General features: G+C 54.7%; 10 protein-coding genes across 10 annotated transcripts; 6 read left to right on the forward strand and 4 right to left on the reverse strand.

Annotated features, from left to right (window-relative positions):
• Window positions 1–1333: 1333 nt before the first annotated feature.
• Window positions 1334–2498, reverse strand: SODALDRAFT_327223 (hypothetical protein). The gene is made up of 2 exons (XM_028610371.1): window positions 1694–2498; window positions 1334–1632 (listed from the first exon to the last, which is right to left on the reverse strand). The coding sequence occupies exon 1, from the start codon at window positions 2438–2440 to the stop codon at window positions 1730–1732; it is 711 nt and encodes a 236-aa protein (XP_028470863.1). The 5' UTR covers window positions 2441–2498; the 3' UTR covers window positions 1334–1632; window positions 1694–1729.
• Window positions 2499–4447: 1949 nt separating this feature from the next.
• On the forward strand, window positions 4448–5259 carry SODALDRAFT_347875 (hypothetical protein; the record flags this gene model as incomplete). The annotated part of the gene is made up of 2 exons (XM_028613326.1): window positions 4448–4511; window positions 4554–5259. The coding sequence occupies 2 exons, from the start codon at window positions 4448–4450 to the stop codon at window positions 4967–4969; spliced, it is 480 nt and encodes a 159-aa protein (XP_028470864.1). The 3' UTR covers window positions 4970–5259.
• A 1268-nt stretch (window positions 5260–6527) lies between these two features.
• Window positions 6528–7810, reverse strand: SODALDRAFT_327225 (S-adenosyl-L-methionine-dependent methyltransferase). Its single transcript, XM_028610372.1, has 2 exons — window positions 7564–7810; window positions 6528–7483 (listed from the first exon to the last, which is right to left on the reverse strand). Exons 1-2 carry the CDS (start codon window positions 7575–7577, stop codon window positions 6562–6564), a joined length of 936 nt encoding a protein of 311 aa, XP_028470865.1. The 5' UTR covers window positions 7578–7810; the 3' UTR covers window positions 6528–6561.
• Window positions 7811–8242: 432 nt separating this feature from the next.
• Window positions 8243–8783, forward strand: SODALDRAFT_266950 (NAD(P)-binding protein; the record flags this gene model as incomplete). Its single annotated transcript, XM_028607522.1, has 2 exons — window positions 8243–8336; window positions 8416–8783. 2 exons carry the CDS (start codon window positions 8243–8245, stop codon window positions 8781–8783), a joined length of 462 nt encoding a protein of 153 aa, XP_028470866.1.
• Window positions 8784–8927: 144 nt separating this feature from the next.
• Window positions 8928–10393, forward strand: SODALDRAFT_347877 (hypothetical protein; the record flags this gene model as incomplete). The annotated part of the gene is made up of 3 exons (XM_028613327.1): window positions 8928–9064; window positions 9121–9352; window positions 9592–10393. The coding sequence occupies exons 1-3, from the start codon at window positions 9046–9048 to the stop codon at window positions 10391–10393; spliced, it is 1053 nt and encodes a 350-aa protein (XP_028470867.1). The 5' UTR covers window positions 8928–9045.
• A 973-nt stretch (window positions 10394–11366) lies between these two features.
• SODALDRAFT_327227 (hypothetical protein) lies at window positions 11367–12756 on the forward strand. Its single transcript, XM_028610373.1, has one exon. The coding sequence runs from the start codon at window positions 11567–11569 to the stop codon at window positions 12593–12595; it is 1029 nt and encodes a 342-aa protein (XP_028470868.1). The 5' UTR covers window positions 11367–11566; the 3' UTR covers window positions 12596–12756.
• SODALDRAFT_327228 (hypothetical protein) lies at window positions 12697–16680 on the reverse strand. The gene is made up of 2 exons (XM_028610374.1): window positions 14130–16680; window positions 12697–14019 (listed from the first exon to the last, which is right to left on the reverse strand). Exons 1-2 carry the CDS (start codon window positions 16540–16542, stop codon window positions 12854–12856), a joined length of 3579 nt encoding a protein of 1192 aa, XP_028470869.1. The 5' UTR covers window positions 16543–16680; the 3' UTR covers window positions 12697–12853.
• A 585-nt stretch (window positions 16681–17265) lies between these two features.
• Window positions 17266–19980, forward strand: SODALDRAFT_327229 (hypothetical protein). The gene is made up of 5 exons (XM_028610375.1): window positions 17266–17638; window positions 17706–17964; window positions 18040–18250; window positions 18400–18927; window positions 19039–19980. Exons 1-5 carry the CDS (start codon window positions 17454–17456, stop codon window positions 19869–19871), a joined length of 2016 nt encoding a protein of 671 aa, XP_028470870.1. The 5' UTR covers window positions 17266–17453; the 3' UTR covers window positions 19872–19980.
• A 5-nt stretch (window positions 19981–19985) lies between these two features.
• SODALDRAFT_327230 (hypothetical protein) lies at window positions 19986–21071 on the reverse strand. Its single transcript, XM_028610376.1, has one exon. It carries the CDS (start codon window positions 20825–20827, stop codon window positions 20177–20179), a length of 651 nt encoding a protein of 216 aa, XP_028470871.1. The 5' UTR covers window positions 20828–21071; the 3' UTR covers window positions 19986–20176.
• Window positions 21072–21868: 797 nt separating this feature from the next.
• On the forward strand, window positions 21869–23405 carry SODALDRAFT_327232 (hypothetical protein). Its single transcript, XM_028610377.1, has 3 exons — window positions 21869–22194; window positions 22261–22332; window positions 22443–23405. Exons 1-3 carry the CDS (start codon window positions 21978–21980, stop codon window positions 23012–23014), a joined length of 861 nt encoding a protein of 286 aa, XP_028470872.1. The 5' UTR covers window positions 21869–21977; the 3' UTR covers window positions 23015–23405.
• Window positions 23406–23420: the final 15 nt, after the last annotated feature.

Here is a 23420-nt window from a genome sequence, read left to right on the forward strand (position 1 = left end):
GGTGGGAATGGATTCGAAATAGAACGTCCCAAAACGCAGAGAAGTTGAGGAAGTGGTGATGTTTTTCGGACGTTTGAACTATCCCTTTGAAAGACCGCCCCTTGCTCCGACCGTATGCATTGTTTTGTATGTAATATTTCCTCCCAAACCCACATTGCCATGGTGCGTGCACCCAGCACAGCACAATTCAAGGCCCAACCACTGCGGGCTAGGGCGGTGAGGGCCGAGCTACTTAAGGTAGCTGGATCTTGTGCAAGCTTGATAGGTATGCTGACAAAGCTAATTGCCGGGGCAACGAGCGTCATCGAAGGACAGTGACCAATCAAACTAATCATAAGTCTTGCTTTTGATTTCCGTAACAAGTGCTGTGACGCTGCCCGAGGTGCCTCTTTTGGGCGCCGGTGGGGACAGGTTTCGGCCCCCAAATCACCCTCGATAAGTACATAGCGCCAAGCGAACATGTACCTACACAGCCGGAATAAGTACCCTTATCCATCTGGTACAGTGCACTGCCGCCCACCCATACCAATACAGGAACCTGTCCCCCGATTCCTGTCTCTGTACCAAATATAAAGGGGCTGTATGCACACCGCCTGTAAAAATACAGCAACTCCTGTGTATCGCTAACCTCGCAAACCACTTTCGAACTATTGCATACAGATGTTGTCTGGGAGGGGAAGCGCCGAAGCAGGCACTAACCAGCCTGTTGCTTAGTCATGACAACCCTTTTGCGTTTCCAGTCACGCTGGCATGGATTGGAGCTGTCTCGCCCAGTCAATGAGTGCCCTTCATTCTACCAACCAACTTGAATACATTTTGACCACCGACATCCCGTCCCGTCCCCTCATCGAGTCGTGGTCTGTCGACGACAACGCCTTGACGTCCATGGCCATGCCACGCCACGCGTTGGTTGCACCCGCAAGCCCAGCGCTGGGCAGTCGGCCGCATGGCGTGTCTGCGAACTCTTGGCTTACACCAGCCAATTTCCCGCCGCAGGAAATCGTCAAGGGTACCATCCATCGACCCTGAGTCGACGACCGGCCTGCTAGGGAGAACTGGCGCCATCCACGATACCCAGACGCAGAGCCTCGTGTTTCGTCGACGTCCATCGACAACGGGCCGGAATGGCCCAGGGCCTTCTACTGCAATCGGCCGGCGCGTTTGACCAAGGCCGCCGCCCGCAGGCGACTCTTGTACCAAGATCAGAATGGGAACTGGAGGACAAGCCTCAAAGTAACTTTTGATGCATTCAGTGACTTGAATTTCGTCAGCGTCGACTCGTTTGTATTGGTATCTCGGAGCACGCGCCTTACCGACGATTACGCCTTGGCCAGGTCGTCAGGTGCTGCTGGTCTTAGACCTTTAAGATGCTGGAGAAGCGGAAAAGTGGAAGCTTCCAGGGCCTCTCAAGACTGAAGCAACGGGCCTCCTAGAATATGGCAGACTCTCCCGCTCATGACGACTCCGCAACTGACTGTTCTTGCTTGCGCGGACATGTTTCTGATTTCCTCTATGTGAAGACTGCTGCAACCAACCTCCTTCAGTAAGCAGCCTATTTCTGTGCTGCTTTTTGTCCCTCGCGTATTGTATTGGGGCTTCTCATCAACGGCAATTGCCGAGGCTGCGAAACACCTGTGCAAAAGGCTGATTAAACACGTTGCACTCTCCTGGGGTCGGCTGGCTAGAGTCGTACCTTACGATGCAGATTAAAGTGAAGCAACCTTAAAGATTATCGATTTCTCAACGCGTCCGCGAGGGCTATAGGAATTAATATAGCCTGCTCAATGAGAAGAGCAATAAACAGTATAACACTCCAGCCCGGATCGAAATCATCCGCTCCACGCGTTGGCCAAAGCCAGCTAAGAGAGGAAATATTCCGCGTAATATAAGTATGTGTGTGTTTCGTCACATACTTCGTAAGCCTCTCGCTGATAGGAAATATAATAAGCGCCGCTATAACGAAGGCGTATGAGGGGCTCAGGCCGATGATAGTATCGAAGGCTCGAAATAAGAAGTATAGGAGGGAGTAGCAGGCCCAGTGGCCTGCCAGATTAAAATCCGAAGGCCTCAGGCGATTATTCGCTGAGAAGGAAGTAGCGGGATAGCTTGCCGAGTGGATGAAGATGCTTAAAAAAAGCGGCCAGGTATTAGTAGGGATCGGGGTGGCTATCGATTTATTCGCGACGTCGCGGACGGAGAATAAGGTAAGGATAAGATGAAATAATAGCTGGCACCTGGAAATAGTAACCAAGCAGCCTGCAGGGTTATAGTCCCCAGACACCCGGTTACGATGGGGGAGGAAAGGGTAGGCGAGGAGAGGGGTTATAGTTGCGAGCGCTAAGCAGCTCTGGCCTATACTGGAGGGGACGACCGAGGTGGCACCATACTGTGCCCAGAAAAGATGATCTGTACGTATCGAGCTGGTGATTTCTGATGCCATGTTGTTTCAGAAGACTATGCAGTCAAAATGGTATTATTTGGTGATGCCGGCATTGGTGTGTTAAGGTAAAATGGGGGGAGAAAATCGGACTCCGTAAGGAGCTTTACATTAAGAGGGGTCGGCCGGTGGCGCAGCACGAAGTGTCATCGCGGACAAGCCATATGTGTCACCTTGTTTAGCCCCGGCAGTCTCTCGAGGTACAACAAGCTCCGAGTCCGTCACTAGAAAAAGAAAAACGAGGCCTAAAGGCAGCCATTATTCAAATATGTCAAACCAGTGAAGCTTGAACGTCTAATTAGTGGTATTATGGCCGGATTCGCCCAAAGACAGAAGATATCTGCCAATGTGCAGATCACCACAGGATGCTCGAGAGCGCGGGCTCCTCGCATTGATCCCGCCACATCTACCCACTACCTAGGTTTAGCACCGATGGTAGCTTCCAAGCCTTGCGCAGTACGGTTCCCGCCTGCCGCAGGCTGCTTCGATGATGCGAGAAGGCGTAAACCACCTACCTCGAGTCCTACCAAAAAGTGTAGACATCAGCCATCCAACTCGCAGAGAAGTAACGATGACTAACTCCGGTTTCCTGTTTTGAACGTGTCCAAAACTTCCCTACGGAACAAAACAGCAGTGACTTCCTGAAGCGGCACATCTACGTTCTCTGTATTCCGTCTTGGTCGATTCCAGCAATGCTTCCGAGAAAGAGCTCTGAAGAAATAAACATGGCTGCCGGAGGATATGACAGGCTCAGGCCACCAATTGGGCTAGAAGCGAAACTGGCACATCTTTGCAGTCCTACGTCAGGGCAGGAGGGACACGGCAACATACTAGCCGTTGAGAGCTTATTTCTGCTGGATTTCAAGATCACAGTTTCCTGCTAAAGGGGTAGCTGCTTCTCGTTTGCGAAGCTATTATGCCCAACGTGCTAGTCAAGTATCATTCGTGTGGCTGGTGATGTGCCTGTCCTAGCTTTTCCCTCTTCACCGCAATCCTATATCACGACCGAAGGATGAACAGCGTTATTTCATGCTTATTCTCAGCGATCGACTTCGTCCTCGGTCCTCTCACCCTGGAAGGGGTCCAAGGCCCCTTGTGTACGATGATCGGGGGACTCATCAGCCTACTCCCTATGAGTGGTCCAGCAAGGTTCGCGCTCGCTTTCCTCGCCGCTTGCTTGACCAGCGCTTTGTGCTAACGGGCAAGGCGCTTCCTCGATCCGGATGGCGTTTCGAATGGGACAATCTCCGGCTTAGTGCAGGCATGGCGTGCCGGTCGAAGGCCCATCCCAATGCACCTCTACAGCTAAAGCCTCCCACCATCTCGATTTCGTCAGTTCGCGTTCCGTACTCAAGCCTCACCCGTCCCCCTTCTGGGGTAGACAAGCCCTAGCCTCTCCTGTTACTCGGAGTTGCCAGCTAGGGAATGTGGCAAGCCTAGCCTCCTCCTGGTTCTCGGAGTTGCCAGCTAGGCCCCCCACAACTTCAGCCTCATTCCTTCTCTCGCGAGCAGTTGGAAAGATGTCCATGTCCGGTGTCACCAACTGGACGGCCAGAAAAGTCATCTTCGATGTTGGATTACGTCCAATACCATATCGACGTCTACTTTGTTGCGTCCTGAGCACGACCGGCAAAACGTCAACCATCTTGTGTCGGTCCGGTTCCGGCCGTCGTTTTCCATCCTGCCGCCAACAGTTTCCAAGGGTTTATATCAGCGGTCTCAGGAAGAAGACTGCTCAGGCACCACAACAAATTGGTTTGTTTGTCTCCTTGCACAGGACTTCTGCCCATACTGATATTGGACAAGATAGTTCGCTGGCGGAGCACTTACCCTCAGTTCCCCCTTTTCGGTCTGAGATACACTAGGATAATAGGCAACAGAGTTCTCGGCAATATTCATGAAAAGTCATTCATGAGATCGCAGCCTCAGCATATTGGATACGCTATTTCCCGGCTCGTACGATAGCAAACAGTTGTGTATCTCTAGCCAACATTCTTTGCTCCCAGCAAGATGTGTCCTGTCAGGAAATCCACCTTTTCTCAAGTGTCTACAGACGACGCTTCAGATGACGACGGTAATTCGGCGATTAGACCCGTACGGTACCCTCGCCACTTAGGCCTCATAGGCCAGACCACCTGCACTTCGACCTCAGGGCCCAGCCTCCCACAACTTCAGCCTCAGGGCTCCGGCCATCCACATCTTTCGCTTACAGTCCCGGCCTCGGCCCCTTGTATCTTCAACACATCAGGGTACGGCCCCTACAACTTCAGCCTCACGGTCCCGGCCACATGTCTTTCACCTGATAGCCCAGGCCCCGACCCTGGCCCTGGCCCCCGCTTCGACTCCCTTCATCCTCAACTCAAGCGGGCGAGGCCCCACGCCCAAATCACCCATAACTTCGACATCAACGGGACGGCCTCCCACAACTTTAGCCTCACGGCCCCGGTAGCCGGCATCTTTCACCTCATAGCACCGACCCCGGCTCCGGTCTCGGCTCCCTTCACCTTCAACTCAACAGGGCGCGGCTCCTGACAACTTTGAACTGACATCTCCAGCTGCCCACAGCTCCGGTCTCGCGTCCACTGTTCCCCCTCATCTGATCCTGAACGGTATTCGCCTCGCACAACTTCCACCTGTCGGTCATACGTTATCTAGAAGCATGAGAGCCCGACTTCCACGTGGTTTTCACGTCTATGACCTCCCAACCACAGCCTTACTCTGACCTATCTCGGTTCCTGCAGCAAGACTATATCAACATATGTCCCTCCATGCCCTCTTCAAGTTAACAGCAAACACCGATGCATGATCTGAATCCAGCTCAGATTATCATTTTCACCTCCAGGTCTTTATCATCGATCTATGGAAGATGTGGTCCACGTTAGTAAGAATTCTTGAGATGTATGTCTTGTCAAGAGTACTGTACTGTCGCTGATCCATTAACAAGCTTCCCACAAAACAGATCTCCACGACTGCCCTTCACGGGACCCGACTCTTCATTACCACAGGCCAACCGTAGGCTGCGTTTCAAAGCGGCAACTGCTCAAGTGACTCGTAGACAACGATAACGGAAAGGGTCAATCCCCGGGTCTTAGGCCCCTCGCTCCCTTCGAACGGAGACTCGGAAGTCAATTTATGTTAACTCAGGTGTACGAAGAGGTAATAGCACAGCTCCCGCCGATCGAACATCTGCTGGAGCACCTGCGGCTGAAGAAACAGGTGAGTCCTGCTAGACATAGTGACGCCAATGCGCGCTAACAGCAATCTCGAAAGTGTGAAACAGACATGTTCCGTCTGTCTCAGATAGCCAGAGGCTCGAAGCCCTCGCTCAATATTACGGCCGCCAGCACCGCGGCATACTTCCTCGCCCCGTGTGACTTACTTACAAGCCGTACCGACTCGACAGACCTCACTTCGTCACATTTTCGATCCAAGGTACTTGCGAATGTAATACTTCCCCGTCAAGATCTCCCGTTAGGGGCGTCAAGGGCGCAGACGGGACTCAGTGGCTGCCTGCGGGAGTGGGGCACAGAGCGCTGGGGCAGTCTAAATGCAGGACAATGAGGCTCTGACCCATTCGCCTCAACCTCTGTTAGAAGCGCCAGAGTTTTGTTCTGTATCTTAAGAGAGACCTACTTGCGAGTGCTACAATAATATCTTGAGTTAGCGGAAAACCTTTCACTCTGTAATTTTACGTAATCCTTAACACCCCGCCTCGGCTCATACAAGTACAAAGACATTACTAGACTGTCATACCGGTGCTGTTTAAGAGGTCACGACTTGGGCGGGGAAAGGAGGAGGGGTATCAGTGGGAAGTAGGTGTTTTGCTGGCAGACGTGATTATGCACGAACGACCCAGATCTGATACCTATTGAGAAAACATTTAGCACGGACCATTCTACGCACGTGACGCCCAGATTCGGAGCAGTCAGAACCTGCCCCCTCGGCAGCGTCACACGGTTTCCACCTCTCCACCATCGTACAATCAATCAACAGTCAGAAAGGGGCCAATTCTCAGTCGCTTCATCCATCAGACGCTATTCCTTGTATGCACAAATGTTAGCTTCGAAACATGTACGGAGTACCATAAGTAAGGGGGGTGATTATTACGGACAAAGTCCAGTCCTTCACTTCCTCGTGGCGAGAATGAGAGCCGTCCCCCAAACAGAATCCACCTCGACATCCCTCCACTTCTCTCCCTCGGCCTTCCAGTCCGCTTCCACTTCCAGTATCCTATCAAAAAGCACGTCTACAATGTCACCTTGTCCGCCTTCCTCCCGGCTCCTGACCTCAGGGTGCGCATCCCTCCAAGCGCGGAACGCGCTGAACGTCCGCAAGTAGCCCTCAAACTCCCCGAGTTTAAGCCTCTTCCTCAACCACGCCGCCTCTCCGTCCTGTACCCCGACACCCGACGTCTCCCTGTCGGGGTCGTAGACGATCCTCCTGACGTCCCCCCAGTGCTCCGCAGGCGGCACCACAGCCCGGAGGGAATCCCGGAGGATATCCCGCCCAGGTTGTTCCCAGTAGCGCGCCATGCTCTGGAACCCGGCAGCGACGTCGTCCTCGCCGTAGCACGCGGCGTCGAAAACGGCATTGGCCCGCGGCCGCCCGACGAGGATGTTATCCTTGTATCCCCAGAAGGCCAGGGCGCCGCCGCTCCGGACCACGCGGGCCAGCTCGGGCCACGCGCGGCTATAGTCGAACCAGTGCGCCGCCTGGCCCGCCACCGCTAGGTCGACGGTTCCGTCCGCGAGGAAGGAGAGGTCCTCCGCCTGTCCCTGCCGGAAGGCGATCTTGGGGTTGTCCGGGGTGGCGGAGACGGCTTGGCGTACCATGACGGGGCTGGGGTCGATGGCGAGCACGCGGTCGAAGTGTGGGCTTAGCGCCCGCGCGATGAGGCCGTGGCCGCAGCCTAGGTCGAGGAGCGTGCCGGATGGTGAGGAGGCCGTGGCTCCGCGGGCGCGGGTACGCTTGAGAATGCTTCTGAAGAGGGGCGGGGGGTACGAGGGCCGGAAGGCTGCGTAGCTGGCAGCTGAGAAGGTTGACCGACTGACATTTGCGTTAGCGAAGGACTGGACCCTTTGTAAAACACAGACAGCTGGGGTTACCGAACAGGACGGGACACGAACGAGAAGGTTGCCATTTTTTGCGCCCTTCACACCTCTTGGGGCTTCTCGAAATCCTTGAGGTAGGCAGGGTCCTTGCTAAAGCGATGCTGCTCGTGAGGACCGAGTGTGATGATCTCTCACATCATCTCACGTCCGTCAATGAGCTTTCCAAGAAGTCGAGTTGCCCCATATTCAACAGCGCCATCGAACGTCAATGCCAGTCAGTGATCCATGGTTTCCCTTTCCCCATTTCCCATTCCAGGGAACCCCCGGCTGGCCAAGCCGATCCACATCATGTTGACGTGCGAGGTCTAGCAGCCAATTGAGTAGCCTCGATGAATGGCGAGATCCCCACGCTGAGAGCCTCGGCGATGTCGGCAGTGTCGGGCATAACGGAGCCGCGAACGCTTGTCTTCGGCTTGCCGGAAGTGGCCGAGTTGTTCAGTTAAAGAAACGGAATGACATACGTAATCCGTCGGTCAAACACTCACCTGGCTCGGTGAGAGCCCCGGTGTGGTGGATTGTTAATAAGTGACAAACGATTTAAGGGTCGCAACTACAGATACTTTAGTTTGTCTCACAATCCAGCCTCGAGTCTACTCAACTCCTCCTTCGCCACTTCCTTTTCCCTCTTCGTTTCAATTCCGCACCGAGTCGTACATACCAGCAAGATAGTTGTCAAAGAAGGTTGTCCAACATCATGTCGACCGAAGCAGCCGCCCGCGCCTTCTTCGCCTCCCCGCGCTTCGCCGTTGTGGGCGCCAGCTCGAACCCCTCGAAGTTTGGACACAAGAGTACGTCGCTCAGAGAGAACCAACACCTTCTTTCGACTTGAATTATTTTTCGTTCCAGTCCGGTTAAGACACCCGTCAGTCTTCTCATGGTACCTCGCTCACAACATCCCCGCAACACCCATCAACCCGACCGCGGCCACCATCTCGGCTCTCAACAAGGAGCACCCCGCCGTGCCCCGCGTCTCGGCCCTGCCACACCCCAAGGATACGTCCATCTCCGTCATCACCCCACCGGCCGCGACGCTGCAGGTTCTCAAAGAGGCGCGCGAGCTCGGCGTCCCGGCCGTGTGGCTCCAGCCGGGGTCTTTCGACGACGCCGTCCTGGCTTTTGCGCGTGAGGAGGGCGCGTTCCGAGCCGTTGTGGCCGGGGATGGTGGGCGCGGGCATGAAGGATGGTGTGTGCTTGTTGACGGGGAACGGGCGATGAAGGGTGCTGGCAAGCTGTGAGGACAGTCCTTCCAACTTTTTTTCTTTTTCTTTTTTTTGGGGGGAACAAACTGCGAAGGCGGTCTCACCTCCATACAGAGTGCACGGGCTTTGTTATTTTGGTAGTTGTTGGTCCTAGCTTTTTATTACGACGACACTTAAACTGTAATGGTTTTGACTCCTTCCACTACTCCAGGTACAGTGGCCGACAAAAGAACTAAAGCACTCTACACAATCATATCGTGGAGAGTGCTTTGATCTTTTTTGGCCACGAACTGCAATTATGCCGAAACTCACTGAAAGTAGGTCTATCTATCTCTATGAAACAATCAGTACATATATAATAACTAGTTTCTAGAACGCAAGGCAGAAGGAGAATACTCGACTAACCCTCATACTCAGAGGGCACTGAGACGACGCGCCACGTTAAAGGGACAAGCAAGTGAAGTTTGGGCAATCCATCACAAGTATACGTCCAAGAAATCGCGTAAATTGGCGGCACTGAAACGGTCTCCAGACTATAAGAATGCTAGTGAGGGTGAGAAAGCAGCCCAGATCGCTGCTTTGACTCTGAAGCTTAATAACGCGAGGTTAGTTGGTTTGATTTCTTGTTCGTGTCATAGCCAATATAATAACTTGCAAAACCAGGGCTGCCGAAGTCGAGCAAGTCAAAATAAGACACTCAAACGCTTCTCATTCAAATGATTTGCGGTCAAACAATCTGCCCTCCAACGATTCGCCCTCTAACAATTCGCCGTCTGTACTCCGTATACGGTATACCCTTCCTATCCGTAATATGGACATGTAACTAACTACGCTGTGTGTCTAGCCTGCTTAAAGAAGGAATGATAACCTTCCTAGTTGGCCCATCAGAGCAGCGCCACTACGTACACACCAATATTGTCAAGTCCGGTGTGCTCGGTGGTGCATGCGGTGATCTTGACCGGTTTGAGAGCGGCATCGAGGTCAAGGTTGTGGAGTGGAAAGAAGTCGAAACCGCCGTCTTTGCAAATCTGATGGAGTACGCCAATACCGGCGACTATACCGTCCCGGAACTGAAGCCACCCGCAGTGGAAGGACTCGAAATCGAGCCCTTATCAATCATGACCTGCCTCAAATCCTATGGCTGGGGCAAGGCTCGCGGCGGCGCCTATCGACGAGAGTTCAGGGAGGGCACGCGGGCATCCATCCTGACCGCCACGAAGAGTTTTATCGAGGAAGGAACAAAGCTGTATCCGGAACCGAGTGACCGTTTTCGGGACTGGGAACCTAACTTGGAGCCCGCCGGTGGAGAGGGACACTTGGCCATCTTCGAGTGCCACGTCAAGCTCTATCTTCTTGCGACCAAGCATAAGATGGAGAAGCTGGAGCGTCTGTCTCTCTTCAAGCTCTTCAGGACCCTCACCCGCATATGGGACTATCAGCACGTCCACGATGATTTGGCGGTCACGATTCGTTACGCGTACCGCAACATCAGCGAAGCGGACCGGATACGAACCTTGCTGGCTTCATTTGCGGCTATTAACGTTGACACGATGCGAGACTCGGCCCAGTATGCCGAGACCTTGAGGCAGTGTCCCGAATTTGCCGTGGACATGATACGGCTACTTCCCTCATACTGGCCTGAGTAACGAAGCATTCGCATCAAGTGAGGGCTTACAAGTTACGAGCATGGTGCGCATCCGCAGGGTCTACGGAGTACGTGTAAGTAGAATGCACATGTGGGCTCTAGGAGCATTGAAGCCTCAACTTTTATCGCAGGAATAGGAATAGTGTATACTCGTCCACTCCGTACAAAATTCTACAGTATATTTGTGTACGTAGTACATGTAGTCAGTTCATGAAAGAGACAATGAGGCCCACGACACCACTTCACCATCGCAATGCCCAACTGTGATATTTTCAAAATCGAACATAGCAACTTCAAGTACGTTCTCTTTTGACGGCCATTCTTCGATCTACATTGAAGTGTTATACACTACTGAAAATGAAGCCTCTCAGACCTTAGATACCGTCTCAGTCCAAGGTCGGGGCATTGGTTGGAACAGCAAGACCTAAGAAAAAGAAGATGAATTCGACGTTTGGCAACATTGACGTTATTCTGAAAGCTCACATTGTAGGCAGGGGAAGCTCTGATTATATAGCTAGCCATCTTAGAAACGTTTGATAATGACTTCTAGGGCTGTTGATAGGAGACTTAATACACCGTAGTCTGTAGCAATTTTCCAATGAACACATGCAGTTTTTGCAGGGCGGATCAGTCCAGGGGATAACCGATAAACCACAGGTTAAAGGAGTCGCGGACCCTTCCCTTCTATCTATCCGCACTTCCAGACTTCTTCTCCAGTTACCGATAACGAGGCCAACCTCGACAAATTAGATCATGTTAACCAACACACCTGAACTTCTGGGACGGCGATGGCACAGTGTCGGCGTAATACACGGACACTGTTCGGCCAGCAACTCCGGCCTCTCATTTGTCGACGACCTACGGACCGCCGAATCCGACATTCCGGCTCCGGCTCCTGGCCCCTCACCTCTCTCAGTGCCCCGCCAATTCACTGTGTAAGCCCACGTCATACAGATATGTTGTCACTACACAAACCGACGACGAGGAGAGGGTTGCGATTCGTGAAACGGCGAAACGGTGAAAGACAACCTAAAAGATCACCGTTGATTCCTCGTCGGGCTCAAAGGCCAGTTTCATGATTTATCACGAGATCTCGCTGCCCTATTTCATAAAGAACAGAGCACATGCATCTTACGTCCCAGCCGGCAAACATCCCTACCCCTCAGAGCCCAAAATGCCCACCATCATCCCAGAACTCCCTTTCAAACCCACCTGGGCCGAGGCGCCCTCGTCTAGAGACCCCCGCCACGCACCAACCCCCCTAACCGAGGAGCAAAAACAACATTTCCTCACCCACGGCTGGGTCCGCATCCCCGACTGCTTCACCAAAGACCAAGCCGACTGGGTAGTCCAAGACGTCTGGACTCGCCTAGGCTCCGACCCAAACGATAAGCCCACCTGGCGCGGCAGGACCAACATGCCCTCGCACCGCAGCTTCGACGCCTCCGTCTTCGCCCCGAAAGCCTGGTCCGCCATCACCGAGCTCTGCGGCGGCGAAGACAAACTCGTCGACGTGTCGCGGCAGTGGAGGGACAACCTGATCGTCAGTCTCGGCACGGCCGAGAACGAAGGGAGGGACACCGACCCGCGCGACCTCGACAACTGGCACGTCGACGGCGATTTCTTCGTGCACTACCTCGACTCGCCCGAGCAGGCCCTCCTCGTCATCCCGCTCTTCTCGGATATCAACCCCGGCGGCGGCGGCACCATGATCTGTCCCGCCGGCATGGAGAGGATCGCGAAGCACCTGTACGACCACCCCGAGGGCGTCTCCCCTTCCATGACGCCGCGGGGCGACCCCGATTTTGACAAAGACGTTGGCCTTCGCTTCTACGTCGACCTCGTCAAGTCTCTGCGTCGGCACGACTTTGTCGAGGTTACGGGGGAGGTTGGCGACGTGTTCCTGTTGCATCCCCTGATGATGCATTCTGCGTCTACGAATCCCCGCCGTCAGTTGCGCATTATTACCAACCCGCCTGTTCACTTCAGTGAGCCGCAGAGCTTCAACCGCCCGGGCGGAACGTACAGTCTAGTGGAGCAGACAACCCTCAGGGCTCTAGGGAAGGATTCGTTGCCCGAGTGGGAAATCGCGGGACCCAGGGAGCGGAGGATACCGGAGCGGTATAAGGCGCTGGCTGAGATGCGGGAGAAGGAGAGACGACGACTAGAGGGGACTTCTGATGTTGCCGTTTCTCCAATTTGAACCCGAATCAACTCATGGGACGTGGTAGCGAAGAATTGAGACAAATTCAGTAGCAGCAGTGCACATGCAGTTTCAACAGGCGGATATCATGAAGATATTTGATATTTCGTGCTGTCACCATGAGAATCAAATACTATTTGGCACACAATGCCTATACGACTATACGAACGAACGCTCTCATAATCACGGGCAGAGAGACAACATGTCATAACTCATAAACGTGCTCATGCAGTAATTCCTCGGTACAGTCTGGTAAAACTAATAGCCTTGAGGTGGAGTTGGCTCCATGCCAGGGGAAGGTGAGAAGTATTCCCGCCCCCGGCTCACAGACCTATTATGCCCAGGTGTATGCTCAGGGCCGGGGTGTGGGGTGGCCCTGGTGGGAGCATGAGAAGGCGTATCATACCGGCTAGGCGGTCCATCGGCACCAGGAGGACCGCGCGGGGCAGCCGGGTCCCGGTCGTAAGGAGGATGTTGTTGATATGGCCCATTATGCGGAGCCTCTTGTTGTCCGTACCCGTGTTCCTGGGGACCCCAGGACCCGTACCTGTACTCCGCGCTGGCAGCGTCGGTGCCCGGACCGGAGACATGTGAAGGGCTCGGCGTGAGGCCAGCACGGCTCGTCGTCGGCGTCTGCGGATTATACGACGACGGGGCGTGGAGCTGCTGCTGTTGCGATCCGTACCGGGTATGCGCGCCGCTGTATGGAGACGTGGCAGCACCGCCACTGCCACCGCCACCGCCACCGTGAGCGTGAGCGTGAGAAGGAGGAGGAGGAGAAGGGTATCCTTGTTGGTGTCCCGGCATCGGCGGCCTGCGGTACTCGTGTCGATTGGCAGCGCCATACGGTGCGCCACGCGAAGCATGCATGTGGTCAGGGGGTCCGTAGTACGCCTGCCGCTCAGGAACCGGCGCCGGTTGGAACCCATCAAAGCGTTCCTCTCTCTCCAGGGCGATTTCCCCGTCCACTTTACCGAGGACCTGGGCCCGGAACTGGTCAAAGTTGAGGGTGGCGTCCTCGACGAGCTGGAAATGCGACGCCTTGAGCTGCTTTTGCGCCCCCGGGTGCTCCTCGGCGTCGTTGTGGGCCAGCGAGGCGGCGATGAGGAAGGCGTTGCGGATCTGCCGGCCGTTCCACCTCCCCATGCCGTGTTGGTGCCTCCAGTAGTGCTCCCGAGCGAAGGCGAGGATCTGGTCCTTGAAGATGTACAGAGGCTGATCCCCTCCCGCGTCGCTGAGGATCTTCTCGGTCTCTTCTAGGCGGTCGATGTTCATTTTGAAGATGTTCTCCGTCTCCCGCACGCCGAGAGGCTTGTAGTAGAGGGACACGTGTACCCGAGATTTGACGGCTTCGTCGAGAGTTCCCGGACGGTTGGTGGTGAGGAAGAGGATGCCGTTGTAGTATTCGAGGATGCGGAGAAAGACTGTCGGTTCTTGTTAGCCTGGGGCTCTTGGGATGATCACATCAGAGAATCAGAGAATCAGAGAATTAGAGATGTACATGGAGAGCACGAGGGAGAGGACTTTAACGTACCAGAGACCAGAGCATTCCGCTGCAGATCCTCCTTTGTCCGCTGGGAAAGGAAGACATCTGCCTCGTCCAGCAAGAGGACGCAGTCCCAGAGATGGGCCAGGCGGAAAATCTCGCCCAGGGACGACTCGACGCTCTGCGGCGTGAACCCGAGGTCGCCGCACGTAATGGGGAAAAGGGGCTTCTTGTGGGCGAGCGAGACGGCCTCGGCGGTGGCCGTCTTGCCTATGCCGGGGGATCCGTGCAGGAGGATGACGATGCCGCGGCCTTTGCCCCGGATGATGTCCTGGGTGACGATGCGGCCCGTCTTCTTCTCGATGGCCTTTTTGCGGAAATGCGCGCTGGTGAGGGACGTGATCATGCGGCGGTGGCTCTCCTCGATCTGGAGGTACTGGAAGGCGTCCAGCTGCTCGGCCACGGGCTGGACGTTGCGCACGTCGACGGGGAAGAACTTGCGCTCGCGGAGGGCGTAGGCGAAGACGCGCGGCGGGAGGAGGGCAAAGTCGTCCCCCTCGAAGGTCGCGTGCGGGCTCAGCGGGGGCTTGTCGTTGCCGGACTGTCGGATGAACCTGTCGCCCTTGAGGTTCACGTTGTACTCGAACGAGTCGGTGTCGTCGTCGTCTACCACGATCTCGCTCAACTTGCCCAGCGCGGTCGTCCGCTTGGCGTCGGCCCAGGTATGGACGGCGTACTTGTCCGTCACGGTCGACGTCTGGATGCCGTACTCGGAGTAGGTCTCGAAGGTGGGGGCCCAGCTGGGGAACACGTTGAAGGCTTCCCTGGCGTCGATGACAATATGACTATCGATGTGGTCCGGGCTGGTCATGTCGGTTCCCGAAGCCGTCTGGTAGGGGTTGGAAAGGGGGTCCTTGATGACGGTCCACCCGTTGTAGGCGACGTGCTTCTGCTCGGTCGACGCGACCACCTTCTGCCCGAGCTCCTTGGCCTCGCGCAAAATTTTTTCTCGGTCGGCATGGAAGCGGAGCGGGTAGATGTCCAGCTCCCGGACATCTTTCTCTCCAGGATACTCGTAGATGCGGATGATGTCGGTCATGGCGCCCCAGTCCTTGCCATCATGGTCGATATAGTAGCACCAGACCTGCATATTGGCTGGCAACGCGGAACTGTCCGTATCTACCTGGAATTCCCCGGCTTCATCGCAGTCAATGCGAGGTGGAAGCAGCTTGTATACCCTCCACAGCTTGTGACGACCCGTCAATTCATCCCTCGTCTCCTTGCTGAGACTGGTGAGAAGATCGGCGGGGGGAGGAGGGTAATACAAGACCTCGCCAAAGCGGAAGATGTTCCACAGCTCCTTGTGGCGAATCTTGTAGGGCTTGGTAGGGTCCACGTCGTCGAATCGACGATACAGGGGCATGAGGTGCTCCTCGACGAAGTCGACATAACAACGCATCTCCTCGAGGGATCCCGGCTTCCTATAGTGTTCAGCCCAGGGGTGCTCATCTTCATCTTCATTTTGATTTTGATTTTCCTTTTCAGACTTCTTTTCGTTCCCATCCACCTTGTCGTCACTGCATGTGCCATCCCTCTTTCCACTTTCGTCGTCGTCGTCTTCGTCGGCGGTCATCGGGGTTATGGTGTCAGTGTTGGCGTCATTCTCATTTTCTGGTTCTGTGGCCGACGACTGAGACCCCGAGTCAGAACTGGACTCGGACGAGGTGGTCGACCTATCCGTCGTCTTCTGCTCCACGTAGGCCGAAGCGGAAGACGTCGATCGCGAGACGGATTTGCGCTGCCGCTGCTGCTGTTGCTGTTGCTGCATAGACTCTACCACCGCCAGCTCGTTCTTCATCTTATCTTGGTTATACATGAGGTGGCGGAAAGGCGAGGCAAACGTATGCGGCCTCGATTCCCAGGCTTTCGGAAGACTTGAAATCTTGCTGAGGGCCTGCAGAACGACGGGCGACTGGATGCGAACCCTGGCAATCCATTCTTTCGCGGAATAGGTCGTCCCTTCACGCCTGGTGATATTTTCTCTCATGAGGGCCGAGATGGACTCCTTTTTTGCCTCGGTAGGGGCGCGTCGGTGCGACTCCTTCAACACCTCCTGCGGGAAGGCGGGATGGGCCATGAGGACTTCGATGGCGTACGATCCCTCCTCTTCGGAATATCGGTTCTTGAACTGGTGCCAGTTACACCAGCGGACCTTGGGGATGACGGATTCCGGGAACTTCAGGTCCACGTCTTTCTCGTCTTCATTCTCTTCCGTCTCCGACTCGTCGGACCCGCGCACTTCAATATCCCCCACGCGCTGCTCGAGATTGGAGATGCGGGCATGGAGCCGGGACGCTCTCAGGGCCTTTTGGTCCTCGTTTTGATCTGGAGACGGTGACTCCTGCTTGATGTCCCCAGCCTCACTTCCATTTTTGACCTCTTCATTGCGGCTGTTGGACATTTTGCTCGGGTGTGACGGTGTGACGGCTGATCGGACAGCAGAGGTCACAGGTCCCAGATGCTGAACAACACGTTAGGCCGTGCTCATTTTATAACATGAAGTTAATTGCGGACAGAGATAAAGTGCCCGGTGCCTATGGCCCATACATGGGCCTCCCCCCCCCCCCCCCCCCCCCCCCCTTTCTTCTGCCAGATTGTCGCTTTCTCTTTTTGTTTCATGCGAATTACCTGGGTCCAGGAAGAGTTGAGACGAACGGTCATTGGGTATAACCCGAACCGAAATGGGGCCACGATGGCCGGGCTGCGCCCTGCCGACATTTGATTTGTGCTTTCTAGTGTCTGGACACCATGTCAGACTGCATGCAGACGCTGGGGGCGAAAATTGACGGGGTCTAAAGCGCGCCTCATGCATGTACGGAATATTCGTAGAATCGTAATTAGCTGTAGAGCCCTATGGCTGCTGGAGATTGCAGGGGGGGCCCGCAAGGTAGCAGCCTACAGCACCCTGGAGAGGGGGTTAGGGGGTAGGGGGTAGGGGGTAGGGGACTGGAGGTTGAGGTGGTGAGGGCAAACTCATGATGACTCGCCATACGTACTCACACATGAGCGTGTACGGTGTGGGTGCATGTGGCCTCGGGATGCATTGCATCTTGAAGAATAGAGCAAATATAAGCATTACTTAGCATCCTTCATTGCTGGCACTGCATGTGCCTGCAGCCTGTGAGGATGTGCCATTTATCTAGTTGCTATTACAGATGCTACTATCAATTTTTATGCGGTGCGTCTTACATTCGAAGCCCCTCATTTCTCAGTTAAGAAGGATACAGCGGCATTTTCCATCCGTCCAAGCGAGCACAGGTCGACGGGCCATCTCGTGTAAATGCTGTCGCTCCTCCTCGTCGTCAAGCAACCATGGGCGAATCTCTTCGGCCAACTCCCGTCTCAGGAGAGATGAAATCGCTCCTCACCGACGACAAGGAACTTGATGTATATAAAGAGTGGAAGAGCGCCTGGGGGGGCGAGATGCTTCTGGCCATGAAGACAGCCACTCATTTCGAGAAACAGAGGGCTGTTTTTACGGTTCAGAGACCACACCAGTAAGCCCGCTCCCGTAATCCATCCGGTGCACCCTCTGAGACTGATTCAGTTGAGCCCAACTCGTAGCAACCTAGAGGATGTCTTTTCCCGCTATCAGTGCATCATCGGGCTGGACAAAGACCCCAAAAACTGTACCTGGGATGATGTTATGGAACACATGGAGACGGCGCAATCTGTCTACACTGCTCGAGCCAGCGGCAATCCAGTAAGACGAACTCTTCGGCACGGTAGGGTCATTGGCGCGACGTTAGGACCGTTGGCGGACATGATTCCCGAAGACGACGGACTGAGCGTGTTGCGAGGCGGGTTTGCCTTTATATTCAAGGTATTTGATGCCTCGAGAATCCAGGGCACCGGGTCTTAAAGCGTTGACCGGCTAACTGCATCTTCATCTCGTCAGATGGTCCAAAAGCGCGAGGAAAATCGCGAGAAGATCTTCAATATTTTTCAAGAGATCCCCATGGTCCTCAGTAACGCTTGTGAGAAGAGAAAGGTATTCCCCGGAGACAACCAGCTCCAGCAGTGCGTCCACCAGCTTTGCGGCACTCTGCTCTACTGCATCCCTAAGCTTGCAGAAATCTTGCTCCATAAGCATCCCGGTTCATTATTAGGTATGTGTCTGGTGCCATGGAAATGCGTCGGTCGAGTGATGTGGACAAAAAAGAACATGAAGTAGACAAAGAGTCAAGACAAAGAGTCAAGACAAAGAGCACAGGGTACGCGTACCATTTTGTCTGACCTGAACCCTCAATCCCTTTAGACCCCAGGAGGCTTCTCAACAACTTGCCCGAACGAGAAGCCGTCATGCTTGATGAGGTTCTCCAAGAAATCTCAGTAGCAACGTGCAAGCTCAGCCAGTGCCGCGAAAACATTGTAGACGTCAAACTCGTCCGAACGGAACAGACAGTGGTCGAAGGGCTCCAGCAGACCAAAGCCGTCCGCCAGACCGTCCACGCAACCAAGAACCAGCTGGACAAAATGGGCGTGGCCGCCCAGAAGAGCCACGAGCATCTTACCGCCCAGATCAGCGAGGTGCAGACGACGGGACGCGATGTCCAGTCCGGCATGCTGACCGTCCGGGACACCGTCGTCAAGCACAGCGAAGACGTGCGTGCCGGCGTGCAGGGCGTTGACCAACAGGTACAGACCCTGACCAAGGTCGTTGAGACCCTCCGCGAAGAGGTTCGGGCCAAGAGGGACGTGGCCATACAAAGCGGTAACCCCGACCTGGATGCTCTGATTCAGACAGGGATATACCGAATCGTGATTGAGCATAAATACGTGCAAGGTGAGGAGATGAAGAGCCGGGGAACCAGTTGAGACTTGAGAACCATTATTATTGCCCTTGCAACTCCTCTATTTTGCGAGCAGCCAGCTGACCTTTTTCTACACCTCCCAGATACACAGCCAGCCAGCATGTCGCACTTCCGCAGTCCCTCCCCGTACGGATTCGAAAGACCGACAGTGACAGCCGAAGAGCTTCTGGACACCATAGCCGTCCCCCACCTCGCCCCGGCGGAGGACCTCGAGAGGGTCCAGCGCCAGGCCAGGAGCCTGAAAGAGCAAGACCTCGGCCGCGCAAGCTGGCTCATCAAAACGGACCAGTTCCGGGACTGGCTGGCGTCGCCCATGTCCGACCTCCTGGTGGCGGACGGCCACTCCGAGACCAGCTACGGCAAGACGTCCCCCGTCTCCGTTTTCGCGGCCTCGTTCGTCTCCAGCCTCATCAGCACGCGGCAGTCCATCGTCCTGCACCACTTTTGCGGCGCCCACAAGGCCGCCGCCTCCGATCCGCTCGCCGGCCCCCTGGGTCTCCTCCGAAGCTTGATCATGCAGTTGCTCGTCTACCCGGACCTCCCGCCCCCGGCCCTCGCGTTTGTCGACGCAGAGTTGCATGGCAGGCTGGCGCGGCACGACGTCGACGCATTGCTGTACTGTTTTGATCGGATCCTCCGGCAGAGTCCCCGAGGGTGTCAAGTGTTTTGTGTCATCAACGGGGTATCCGAATTTGAAACCATACTGTACGGGTGGCAGGAGAAGGTGTACGAGATTGTCATGTGCCTGCAGCGAGCTGTGTGCGACGATCTAGGGTTTTCGTTCAAGGTGTTGTTGACGAACCCGGGGAAGAGTCTGAGGTTGGCCGGGATGGTGGAACCACGACAACATGTTGCACTTCGGGCCGGAAATGCCCTCGGTCGTCCAGTGTTTGGGAATATGCACGAGTATCTGTAGTTGGTCGGTGGTTGGTGCCGGCAACAACCTCCTGTCTGACCTCCAAGTCGACGAAACCTAACCTGATTTATATATATATATATTCATCCACTAATGAAAAGAGAACCGATTACTTGTGCTGTCATTGTTGTTACTACGGAATATAATCCTGACTACTGGACGACACTAGAACTAGCTTGGCTGGACATACATGGTATAATACAATGCAATCAACCTGCTTATCATTTCCAAGAAAGCAAGAGGCCGAGCCAACTTCGAAAAACGAGAACACCCCAACCCCTTGTAAAACACATCACCAGACAACCTCACGCAACCATGGTCGAAGTCATCTCCCAATCTCCGCTAGCAACCTGCCTCCAAGAGCTCGACACCAACGCCTCAATGGTCTTGACCCGGATACTCCCATCCGCATCAGGCTTCCCACTGGGCTGGAACAGCGTAATGGGGTAGACAAGGGCCACAGCCATGAGACCGACCTCGACGACGTGGGGATCGCCCATGCGGGTGGAGAGGAACTCAATATCGGCATTCTCGAGCGACTCGCGCAGATCGTCACCCTCCCGCGGATCCGAGTCGCCGAAGAGAGGCCAGTTCGACATGACGGCGTCTTTGCCCATGTATTTCAAGGCCGACCTCGGTCTGTCGCAGAGGGATTGCCAGAGGATCTTCTCCATCTCGACGGCGGCGGCGTGGTTCCGCGCCTTGATGGTGTTCTCCTTGCCCTTGTTGTCGTCCGGCGCATTCTGCTGTTTCTGTGTCTGTTGTTGGGGCTGGGGGCTGCGACTCTCGCTGCTGTCGGGTGCGCCGCCTGCCATGGCGCGGCTTCCGCGGGTGGCTAGTTGCTTGTCTTGGGTGGAGGACTCGTCGAATCGCCCCTGCCCCTGCCCCTGCCCGGGGCGAGGGGCGTTGAGCCCGTGCGGGGACGGGTCGGTGGTGAGACCAAGCATGGACGGCATGATGGGTGTCGTAGGTCGTTGGTAAGTCGTTGATAAGTCGTTAGATATAGGCTCCAGTGAAAGTGTCAAGACGTAAAACTCATTCCTCCGTAGGTTAGTATATTCGTTGACTCGTTGAAAAGTTGAGCCAGAGAACTAGGGAATGAGAGGAGGAGAGTAGAGAGACTCGTAGCGGAAAAGGTGAAATTACCAACTCAACGCACAGAAATGACGGGGGGACTCTGTACGCGTCCCCAAGTCCCCCAAGCGCATCACGCGCTTTTAAATCGCCACTTGACGTCCCTCGAGACCATCATCCTCAAGAACTTGGCCGGCGTGATCTTGATGCTGGTCTCTGACGTCATCGTCAATTGCTTACATGAGTGGGAGATCATCACTGTGGCTTATGTAACTCCATGTGAGCTGTGATACAACAAGATCTACATGTAATTGGGGCAAAAATATTCGCATTCAGCACTGAAGAAGAGCATCGCGATGCAGCTAGCAGCTACTGGAGTATTTGGTTGCAAAACCTGGGCATATCAACCAAGTGAAGTCCCTCGACAGAGACGGGTTACGGATGCTGACCGAGATTTGCTCATAAGCTAAGGTAATTAAGCATTCCCCGTCTCGGCCGAGTGCTCAGCCGGGGAAGCGAGCAGTGGAATTGTCTCGTCTACGAGGGAATGGAGGCCAATAAGCTTCGTTTCTTTACCATTTACCCCTGGATCAATTGTGCCTTTTACACGCAGACAAGCAGATAAAGTTGACTAATTAGCACGGATTTCTTTTTGAAACGAAAGCCCAGCCGGCCAGCTACCGGATCCGAGAGTGGGTGTTGAACTAGACAACACTCCACGCAAAAAGGCTCGTATCTGTTGTGGAAGGTGGAGAGGCTTCTTTTTTATTCCGAGTCTTAGTAATTACCTTACCTATGACCATGACCATGAGATAACATTGAAGCTTCTGATGTGAAGACCGACCTACCTTAGGTACTTACCCCGCACATGTCTTGCTGTTGTACCTTTACCTTGTATGAGATTCTCTTCCTCCCTCCTCTATCACATCGCACTTTTTTTCTGCCGCCCTCCTCGCGATTGGGAGCCACCCCTTAAGTCCCAACTTCCTAACACGAATCCGTGACCGTGACCGTCTCTTGGAACCGGTAACCATGACATCCACGAAGCGGCTGCTCTTCGGAGCTTCTTTGATCCTCGCTACCGTCCTCCCCGCTCCATGTCTCGCCCATTCCGAGGAAGACTTTGACAATATGGGCCCCATGGACTTCATGTGGCCTCCTGATCGCCAATGGGTCGACGATGAGATGGGCATGACCGGGCCCTGCGGTACCAACCAAGGTCCCACCGACAGGACTGAATTTCCCCTGAGTGAGTGCCTGCGAGTTTGTGACGTCTGGTAATTAATGCTAATTTCCACTACTCCCTCGGGTATAGCCAACGGTGCGCTGTCTCTGGAACAGAAGCAGAATGTCTACGACGTGCAAGTCTCCATCTCCTTCGACAGAGGTCCGCACCTTAGCCCCACTGCGATTCCCGGCATCATTCCTGAAGCATATCCAGCCGTCTCGCCGCAGGTTAAGCTTTTAAGTTCTCACAACTAACTCACCACGGACCAGACCCCACTGAGAACAACAACTTTGACGTTCTCATTCCCCAGGAACGCATGCGTTTCATGGACTGGTCTCACGTCTGCATCGGCCTCCCTTCCATTTCCCTCCCTGCCGGTGCCGGTGCAGGTGACGACTCGACCAATGCAACCATCCGTCTCCGGTACACCGCCGAGTACGTCGACCCGGACCACCACCACCGCCGTGGTGACATGGTGAAGCGCCACATGGCTGCCAACGAGACCTTCTACTCCTGCGCCGACGTCACCCTCGTCCCCGCCGAGGCCTTTACGTTCGACATTCCGTGTTTCAACTTTACCGGCGACTTTGAATCGCATAGTCATGATGACGATCACGACGACGACCACGATGACGATATCAACGACGACGACGACGACGACGAGGATGACAGCTCATCGGGACTATCCAGGGGGGCCATCGCTGGTATTGTTATCGGATCTGTCGCTGGGGCTGGCGTATTGGCTACCGTGGCTTGGTACTTCTGGAGGAGGGACCGCCGCGAGAAGCAGATTGCTGAGCGCATGATCTATGAACATAACAAAATCGTGGGCTCGGATTGATGAATGGAACTACTTGATTCTTGAGGGATCAGATTCAAGGACCAGCCGTTGAAGGGGGCGGGCAGGGGACGGACATAATTATCAACGTTGTAACGCCTGCAACGACTATTTAATGGGCACCCGCTCGCAGGAACTGGGCTACGAAATCCGCACAAATACTCAGAGACTCAGCGCCAATCTAGAAACGAGCTGAGTGCCGTAGACGCTTTACGGCTTGCTCCCTTCGGGCCAATTTAGACAAGGCAGGGAAACTGGAGCCTAGGTTAAACCAAAGCACCGACATTGCCAAGCCGCAAGACGAGCAAGAATATATATTTGTATACGTTGGATCTCAATATAACATCAAATGCTTTCAGTTCCCTTGCCAACGACAGCGAGGGCGCTGGCTCAGGAGTCAGGGGGGAAT

This window comes from Sodiomyces alkalinus, assembly GCF_003711515.1.
Source record: "Sodiomyces alkalinus F11 unplaced genomic scaffold SODALscaffold_1, whole genome shotgun sequence".
NCBI classification, from domain to species: Eukaryota; Fungi; Ascomycota; class Sordariomycetes; order Glomerellales; family Plectosphaerellaceae; genus Sodiomyces; species Sodiomyces alkalinus.

Excerpts from the sequence above, each read along its gene's own strand:
- SODALDRAFT_327223 (XM_028610371.1), bottom strand. The coding sequence starts at position 2,440 with ATGGCATCAGAAATCACCAGCTCGATACGTACAGATCATCTTTTCTGG.
- SODALDRAFT_327228 (XM_028610374.1), bottom strand. The coding sequence starts at position 16,542 with ATGTCCAACAGCCGCAATGAAGAGGTCAAAAATGGAAGTGAGGCTGGG. Across the intron at positions 14,020-14,129 it reads GCGGAATGCTCTGGTCTCTG|TCTTTCTCCGCATCCTCGAA; the intron begins GTACGTTAAAGT and ends AAGAACCGACAG.
- SODALDRAFT_327232 (XM_028610377.1), top strand. The coding sequence starts at position 21,978 with ATGACATCCACGAAGCGGCTGCTCTTCGGAGCTTCTTTGATCCTCGCT. Across the intron at positions 22,195-22,260 it reads CAGGACTGAATTTCCCCTGA|CCAACGGTGCGCTGTCTCTG; the intron begins GTGAGTGCCTGC and ends CCTCGGGTATAG. Across the intron at positions 22,333-22,442 it reads CTCCATCTCCTTCGACAGAG|ACCCCACTGAGAACAACAAC; the intron begins GTCCGCACCTTA and ends ACCACGGACCAG.
- SODALDRAFT_327229 (XM_028610375.1), top strand. The coding sequence starts at position 17,454 with ATGGGCGAATCTCTTCGGCCAACTCCCGTCTCAGGAGAGATGAAATCG. Across the intron at positions 17,965-18,039 it reads GGTTTGCCTTTATATTCAAG|ATGGTCCAAAAGCGCGAGGA; the intron begins GTATTTGATGCC and ends TCATCTCGTCAG. Across the intron at positions 18,928-19,038 it reads TGAGCATAAATACGTGCAAG|ATACACAGCCAGCCAGCATG; the intron begins GTGAGGAGATGA and ends TACACCTCCCAG.
- SODALDRAFT_327230 (XM_028610376.1), bottom strand. The coding sequence starts at position 20,827 with ATGCCGTCCATGCTTGGTCTCACCACCGACCCGTCCCCGCACGGGCTC.
- SODALDRAFT_327227 (XM_028610373.1), top strand. The coding sequence starts at position 11,567 with ATGCCCACCATCATCCCAGAACTCCCTTTCAAACCCACCTGGGCCGAG.